At 37.2% G+C, this 9,441-nt stretch overlaps 1 protein-coding gene across 1 annotated transcript; it reads left to right on the top strand.

The window, feature by feature from the left end:
- Positions 1-508: 508 nt before the first annotated feature.
- Positions 509-1,372, top strand: LOC145056597 (uncharacterized). The gene has a single exon (XM_079004293.1). The coding sequence runs from the start codon at positions 565-567 to the stop codon at positions 1,123-1,125; it is 561 nt and encodes a 186-aa protein (XP_078860419.1). The 5' UTR covers positions 509-564; the 3' UTR covers positions 1,126-1,372.
- Positions 1,373-9,441: the final 8,069 nt, after the last annotated feature.

Genomic DNA, 9,441 nt, shown 5'->3' on the forward strand with positions numbered 1-9,441 from the left:
GTTGATGGTGAACTTGTAATGATACAATGTGTGGGGGTAGGATCGAATGTGATATGGTGGCAGAGGCTGAAGCTGAGCGACGATTCAGTGGTTTCCAGAAGCAGTTTGTCAATGGTGGTCGAAAGTGGTTTAGGGTTTTTCTTGAAAATTATGATTCTTTCTTGTTACGATCACGGAAAGAGGATTTGTGTTCTTAATGGCAAGAGAGAGAGAGAGAGAGAGAGAGAGAGAGAGAGAGAAAGAGAAGGTGGGCCCCTTCTTATTTTATTAATTATTAAAATAAATTAATTAACATTAGATATAAAAAGAAATAAAAGAAAATTGGAAAATAAATACCCTAAGGGTATTACAGTCATTTTACTATTCAGAGGGATCAAAAACACAATAAAACTAACAAAGGACCACAAAGCCAAAAAAATTAAGATTCATACCAAAAAGAAAAAAAAAAAAAAAAAAAAACATACCACCGCCACCTTTTTGCAATTTTGTATTTAGCTTTTCTAAGAAAATAATAATAAAGGAAGTTGAGGAATATCTGCGGCAGGAAAGGGTATAACAGCCACGATGAGGAGGAAGAGCGGCGGTGTTGGAAAAAAGAACCAACCGGACGCCGTAGATGAAGTTGAAGAGCTGCTGAAATTGACGGAAGATGACCTTCTCCTCAATCTCACCGTCAATTCTCACATCAAATCCAAATCCCAATCCAACTCCAAGTTCGATCTCTTACCCGAATCCTCCCACACCAACGCAATAGACCCAGATCTCGATCGTCGACTTCAAGCTCTTAGAGCCAAACCCTCCAAATCCATCCCTAAAGAGGCAATCACTGCCGATCATGAAGATTTCGATAATCTGCTTGCACGATTCGCTGCTCTTAAAGCTCCTTCTAAAGCAACATCTACGTCTAATTCTACTCAGGGGAATGCTGTGAAAGATGACATTTTGGGCATAGTTGATGACGAAGACGAAGAAGATGAAGTTTCGAAGATAATCAATTGGGCAATTGACGCAGCTCGACTCGACCCTTCTCCTTCCTCTGACATCGACGAGGATGATGACAGCGATGGCGATTCCGATGATGATGCTAAAAAGAAAACATCAAAAAAAATAGTTCCCCACAAATAGAACATTTATAATTGTTATATTTACTACTCCAAGATAATAAAACTTGTCATGCTTGCAGAAATTGATAAACATATCAAAGGCTATGTTCATGTCACAGTACAGGTAGGTTTCTTTTCAAACACCTGTTGATATCTGTAATCTTTTGGACTGTCTGCTCTTCAGTGGTGCTTATAGGATAGACATATAGTCGTTAGAAATAGGACACTGAAAGCATGAATTTGGAAACCATGACTTGAATTCTTGCAAATATCCTATTCATGATAGAATATATCAATATAGCTTGAGAGACTGTTGATACTCGTGAGTCGTTTTTTTTGGGATTTTTAGCCCAATTTATTTCGTGGACATGACTGGAGGGTTGGGTGTGTGGGAGTTTTAAACCAGATTATAATTCAGAATTTCAGATATGTATGTATTACGATTATAAATACTACTTTTTTTTTTCTTCACTTGTTGAAGTTACAAAAGATGCACGTCCATACCCCGGCTTAAACCCCTTCCAGATCTGGTCAATTGTATGTAGGTAGGGTGGTTACATTCTAAAGTGTTCATATTTTGAAGTTACAAGAGATGCACAAAGGTATTTTTTGTGTTATTTTACACCTCTCTTGGGTGTTCATAATCTTAAGTGTTAGTGAAATTGGGATAGGTTGTTATAACAAGTAGGATGAATACATCTTCTGATGAGATGTACATATGGTGGACTGGAAGGCACTCTGTTGTTTTGTAATAAAAAGTAACATACTTGTATATTAATGAGAATTAACCATTCAACATGTCAGTTTAACTCTTTCTCTCTCAGCTCCATTTCTCTATACGTTGCAAGTTTGGCATTTTCCTGTTATTCTCTCTAAGACATACTCAGCACTCTAGTTCTCTAAGGTATAAAACAAGCAAGAAGGCATTTTGTTTGTATATATATAAAGCAAACTGCGAAGCAAAATAGAATAGTTTTTTGCAGCCGTTTGTTGGCAGAAACACGGCATGAAATTTGGTCCAAGTTTTGGGAAGGATGTAGGTAAACTGTGGAGTGTACCACTACCACATCAAACTTACTCCACATATGAGCATCACCAAAATGTCTTGATCATGAAATTTGGTCCAAGTTTTGGGAAGGATGTAGGTAAACTGTGGAGTGTACCACTACCACATCAAACTTACTCCACATATGAGCATCACCAAAATGTCTTGATCTGCTCTGGTTGGTTCGTTTAGTATGATTTTATTATAAATATAAACATTATTTATTAAGATTGTTAGTTTTAAAGGTTATAAATTACATAACAAAATACAATGCATCGTGTCAGCTTTTCAAAATTCATAACTAGGTAACCTTTATGCCTTATAAAAATGAGAAAAAAAAATTATTATTATAATTATATTCCAGGGTAAAGTACACGAATGTCCCATATAATTTTAGGTAATCTGTGTGTTTTGGTCCCTATAAAGAATTTTTGATTCGGATCGTCCCTGTTGTTTGTTTTTGTTTTTGTTTCAGGGTTGGTGTCTAGACATAAAATGAAATTTATACCCTTTCTTATTTTATTGTTTATTATAATCTTATTAGAAAAAGAAATTTAAATAAAAAACTGTGAGCCCCACCCCGACCCTTTATTCTGCTATGACATTCGGCCATAAGGATTCCTCCAACATCCCCCATTTTCTATCCTGATCTCCCATTTTCCCTCATCTTAATATAAGATACAAAAAACCCTAACTACTTCAAACATCATTACAACCACCACCATAACCATGACCGGTAGCCACCATCATAACCAAAACATTGTTGTCCTCCATATCGGGCAACCACGTCAGTCGATCTGCAACCTCTCACCCACTACTGTTGCATTTTGTTCAACGTTGTCAATCTGCACCCTCCCATCCACCACTGTTGCACTATGATCGTCAATGTTGATCTATACTTTCTCAACCACCATGAAATCGATTTTTGGAGATAAAAACTTCAATTTCATTCTGTAGATCCTCTCTACCTCGAAAATCAGTTTCACCCGGTTTTGTTTTTTGTTTTAACGGAGTCGTAGGACGTGAAGGAGTGGTGACTTTTCATCTTTAGATATCGATTTGAGTTTGGTTTAGGGTTTTAATGACTTTGTTTTTGGATTTTGTTTTTCATTTTGATTTGCATTTGTAGTTGACAATTTTGCTTTTCATTTTGGTTTCTGGTATAAGTATTGGGTTATGCAAATTTGGTTCCCAATATAAATATTCTGACGAGGATTTTACTTTTCATTTTATCTCACGTTTGTAAATTTTGAAATCCGGTATCTATTTTCCGACGATTGTTGTGATTAGTTGGTACAAGAGACCGATTGTGTGGTCGTCGGTGGTGTTGGAGGGGCTGTGAGGATGCAGATGATGCCATGGGAGAGATGAAAGGGTTGGTGGATGGTGGATCCACATTCATTAAAAAGTTTCTTATATATATATATATATATATATATATATATATATATATATATTAAAATTAGTAATAAACAAACACTTAAAATAAAAAGATATGGGTATATTGGTCATTTTAAGTTGGTAAGGGACCAACGACGCAACAAAATCAAACCTCATGGATGTTCCGAGTTATAAATTCTTTATAGGACCAAGTATACAGATTATCTAAAACCATAGGACCATTCCTGAAATTTAGCCTATATTTTAAACATATAAAAATTATAAGGGAAATAATTAAGCCTGGGTTTGCATGGATCGAAAATGGTGCTGAAAGCCCATTTTGTTTCTAATAAAAGTCGTCTGTCTATGTTGGAATTTTGTAATCCCTGGTTTGGACCAGACAGATTTCTTCTGAAACGGACTGAACTTTTGTGCACCTTTAGTTAGGAGTTAGGTATAATGGCTAATAGCTCTTAATGATGGTTTTCACTTTTGAGGTTAAATGTAGATGTCTTACATATTGTTCAGATAGTATCCTGCATAATACACCATGTTAGACAATTTCGTATACATCTTCATTAAATATCAAAATATTGTATTTGTCCAACATTATTTAAAAATATATCAAATTACTAAAATGGCCCCTATGGCAAAAATTTCACCTTTGGTCCCTAACATTTCTTTTGCACTCGGACCGTTCTTACTGTTTGATTTCGTTACGTTTTTTGTCCCTCTTAAACATAAACAAAGTATATTATGCCCTTTATGTTTTCTTTCTCATTTTTTATTTATTAATTAAAAATGTATTAATATAGATAGGTCTCATCACCACCATCTCTCAATGTCAGCCATCAACTACCACCATCCGAAAACTACCTGCCACCGGAAACCGCCAACAACCACCTAATCCACTGTCTACCTTCGGCAACCCCTGTTTAATAACCATAGTTGACATCCGACAACACCTCATTCAACCTCCACCGCTTATCTCTGGTCACGATACCTAAATCAAAAACAAATTGAACCAAAATCAAAAAGACCCTATATAATCACAATCAAAATCTGTAATCAAACCCAAACATCCTCTTCGTTGAACCACCACCTCAGCCATCAAAATATCGTCAACTACTACCCCCAACAGTCTTTATTGTAACGCACGTAGATCCGGGCTAGTCAATTTAGAGATAATAAGGGTCGAAAATGACTTTTCGACAAAAAATTATTTAGAATAAATAATCTTAAACAAGTTGTAGAATATGTCTCAAGGGTTCTGTATATATAAAGAATGCCAAAATCCGAGTTATAACGAAAAAGTTATGGCTCGTCAAAGTTTTACGGCAAAACCGGCACGACATCGGGAGATGTAAAAAGTGAATTTTTGATAAAGGACTTTTTAGCCTTAGTGATCTAAACAAAATTTGTAGTATATGTTAAACCGAGAGTGTCCATAAAAATAATGCCCAAATCTGACTTCGTATGAGGAAGTTATGAATTTTCTAAGATTTGGCATAGCAGTGCACGGCCCGAAACTCGAATTTTAGTTCGAGCGGGTTTTGGCTTATGCGAACTAAATGAGAGTTTAAGATATCATTAATAGGAACTCAACGGTAAAAAGAAAGACAAAAACGGAGTCCGTAGGAAGGAGTTACGAATTTTTTGCGGTAATTTACTAGTCTAATCTCCTCCTACTGTTAAATTTAAGATCGGTCAAGAATTAGCCAACGGAGTCAAAATGAAAGTTGTAGATCTTGTTTTTACCTACACGTGGATATAAAGAACGTTGAAAACGAAGGTAGTATGAGAAAGTTATGAGGTTTAGAAGTCGGCATGGTGTTGCTGCAAAAGGGGTGACGTGACACAATGTCGGCCACTCACGTTTTGCCGCCAGAAAGTTGACAAGCAGCACCAACTCGACAAGTCAGTGAACCGACTCGGCGATTCCGTCAGGAATTCAGCCTGTAAATAGAGGTGTTGGGTTCCTCCATTTCCTACACCTTTCCCTACTTCTTTCTCTCTCTAAACTCTCTCTCTAACCCCCCTAACCCCCACCTAAGCCTAGGTAAACCCCCTAGCATCCGAAGGAAGCCCTGAGGCTCCCAGAGTCCAGAGAAAATTGGTTTTTCGGTTTGGAAACACTGCTCCAAGCGAATTCCGGTTTTTTATAAAACTCGCTGTAAGTGAGCTACGCCTACGCTATTTTTAATATAGCTTTTATTTAATTATAGTAACATTATTAGGAACTTATAATAAGTACTTGGGCTATTATTGTGGGTTATATAAGTATTCTTTAACGCTTATATAATAGTAATCATAGCCAGACTATTAATTAGCCTCGGTGAATATTAAACTAAACTCTAGTGGTAATGATACTAGGTTTTGTCTGAGAAAAATTGTGTTGAGAGTAACGAAGTGTTGTTCGAGTGCCGAGTCACCACCTTCTCAGGTGAGTGCAAGGCCCCTTTCATCTTACACATAGATATGAAATATTTTATATAAACTACGTGCTATGTGTGCATATTATTTGTATAATTGCTATCTATGCTGGATGAACGATTTTATACAAGTTTTATATGATTTAAACTGTATATATATTTATATCTACATAATATGTTGGGTAAAACATGGGTAGATGAAATATGAGTTGGATGATGAGTTGAGAGGTGATATAGACCATGAGGTAAGGGTGAAAGGTGGACGATGTGAGAAGCCTTGTTCCTAAATGCTGGCCCCGTCATCTAGCAGAGTATGGATGATAACCACAGACTATTCTAGATAGTCTAGTGGAACACTAGCAGGCTTGCAACCTGTAGGTGTTGTGAACGATGTGTTCACCTGGTGTATTCTAAACCTTGGCGATCATGCAGACTTGATGCCTAAACCCTAGTGACTATGCAGACTTAGTGCCTAAACCTTGGCGATCATGCAGACTTGATGCCTAAACCCTGGTGACCATGCAAACTTGGTGCCTAAACTATGGAGACTATGCAGACTTAGTGCCTGTTATGTAAACCGTGGCAACGATGGACTTCGTGCCAATTCCTTAGGATGATCCTTAGGAATAAATGAACGAGGAATAACTGATTCTTAGGGTAGATCCTTAAGAGTAAAGAAGATAATGGGGATGGGTAATTGGGTTGATTATTTGATGTTTAAACATAATAATTATATTATTGTGGGTTGAAAACCCTATGTACTCACCAGGTTTCCCAACCTGACCCACGCAGTTTATTTATATCACAGGTGTTGATACGAAGTCACATTACACTGAGAGATTAAGGAGATATAAATCACTAGTGATAATGAATGTAAGTTTTGTTTATACTTATGTTTCTGTATTGACGATGACATCCCAAATGTTTTAAAATGAATAAAAATACCTTTCTTCGGAAATTCTTTGATAATGCATTTATCATGTTTTACTGGAAACAAATTCTGCAACATTTTTATTAAAAGAGGTACTTTGATTTTTATAAAGCATAAACAAAATCGGTCTTTTCTGGCCATGAAAATGGGGATGTCACATTTACAAATCAAAGCCAAACTAGAATCAAAATCAAAATATGTATACAAAACCTGAAATTAAAATATGTTCCTAAAAATCATTCCAAAAACCAAACACAAAGTTTATTTGTCGATCTTTTGGTTTAGTGGGTTTCAAGAAATCTCCTGAACTGTTGATGTTATTGGTTTTTTGTCCATGTGCATATATATATATATATATATATATATATATATATATATAGGTGGCGGAGGGAGAGTGTAACACTCCAAATTAGGTAAATACCCTTTGTACCTTTGAAATGAAAAAGTATAGCATAACGGTCCCTTAAGTACGTTGGGCACACTTTAGGAGTACGCTTGGTGTACTAAGGATGACTGATCACGGAGAGTCAGTACGTACGCTGGGCGTACCAAAGGGTATGCAGGGCGTACATGACGAATATTCAAAACCCTAATCCTTGGACTTAACACCTATTTAAACATCCTTAAGTCATTGGGATTAAACCCTAATCAACCTCTAGAGTCTCATTTCGTCCCTTTACTCAGTTTTGGTAACATCTGGTTCCTGGTATGTATTTAATTCATAATTATTCATTTTGTATAGAAACTCGACGAGTTGGAGGCCCCACACTCGTCAAGTGGAGATGGATTGGGACGCGGGTTAAAGAGTCTACTCGACGAGTTGAGAAGCCTCAACTCAACGAGTAGGCTGGTAGAATGAAACCCTAATTTTCAGAGTTTTGCACCATTTTTAAACACCTTAACCCCCATAAGCTGGCCTCATTTCCATCCTCCATTGTCCCAAAGCCTGGCCTCGAAACCCTAATTCACTTTTGAGAGTTTTGAGCCAAATTTTGTGCATTCTTGGTGATTTTGAAGAAGAAGGTAGTTGCAGAAGGAGCAAGGACATGTAGGAGGAGAGTAGATTTAGAAGTTGGGCTTCATTTTTGGTTCATCTGAGGTATAAAGCTCCTACCTTGTCTATAGCATGTTTAGATCTAGTTTTAGGATGCTTTCTTCATGTTTTGGTCCAAGTATGTTGGTTTTTGGGATTTGGATGTCCTTTGTGGGCAAACCCTTCAGATCTAAGGTCTTGAGGGGACTTCATGTCATAAAGGTGCCAACTTTATGCCCATGGAAATCCCATGCAATTTTTAGACCATCTTTTTGGTCTTTTGAACCAAGTAGGTCATGCATGAAAGTAAAGATAGGAACTTGACGTGACCAAGCCGTCCCTAGAGTCCAGATCTATGACCTCATGGCTTATCTTGAATTTTTGATGGCGTTTGGAGTTGGATCTAAGCCATTTTGAGTTATGGTTAGAGCTCATTTCTTCTAGGATGGGTCTTAATGGGTAAAGTTGAAAACTTTACCCTCCTAAATGTGTATTTGACCCAGATGTGGAATATGGGACTTAGATTCGAAGAATAATGGCTCAATGCATTAAGAAGGCTTAACATACTGAAGAACTCGACGAGTTAATAGAGGAACTCGACGAGTTGAGTCGAAGTAACTCGATTCTGTTAGAAGGAGGAATCGATGAGTTCAAGGACGGACTCGACGAGTTGATTTGGAAAGTCCATATTCTGTTGATAGGGGGAACTTGACAAGTTCGATCGCGATTTCAGAGTTTTATGATTTATGGACTCGGCGAGTTGAAAGGGCCAACTCGGCGAGTTGAGTCAGCTTAGAATGTTGACTTTGACTAGAATGTTGACTTTGACTTTGACCAAAGTTGACCTTAAGGGGGTCATGAGTATGAAAGGGTAATTAAGGAAATCTTTGATGTATAGAAGCTTGAGTTTGGTTGATTGTCGGAGCCGAGGATTTTCAGCTACTTCCTGATATTCAAGGTGAGTTACCTTCTAGTAAAAGTGGGTCGAAGGCACAAATGTCGACCCACTAATAGTTGATAATAGTAGAGACGATTGTCTTTGTGATAATTGTTTGGTATGCCACTATCTATTTTGATTTATGTGCTAGTATGCTATGATATTATATGATACTGGTAGGAGGGGTGGATTAGACCCCGTAACCAGTTGAGATAAACAAGAGGGTAGGTCGGACACCCAGATATGCGTGACAGCATGATTATGATATGTTATTATGTGGTAGTGGTAGTGTAACGTCCCAAAATTCAAGACCAAAAATTTCTTTTAATAAAACATTACTTAAAGCAAAATTATCGATTCAAAACACAATCAGAGTATTAGTTTCCAAAACACATGTTCGTTATCAGAGTAAAACATTCCCAGGCTATCTAATCTATGGTGTGTGCCATGCGATCACCCCGAGCTCTTCCCTCCGCTACCGAAAGTACCTGAAACCAAAACTGAAAACCGTAAGCACGAAGCTTAGTGAGTTCCCCCATCATACCTCATACCATACAATCACATAACATACATACTGCCA

The sequence above is a fragment of the Lactuca serriola genome, chromosome 6 (genome assembly GCF_051521515.1).
Source record: "Lactuca serriola cultivar US96UC23 chromosome 6, Lser_US96UC23_V15, whole genome shotgun sequence".
Lineage (NCBI taxonomy): Eukaryota > Viridiplantae > Streptophyta > Magnoliopsida > Asterales > Asteraceae > Lactuca > Lactuca serriola.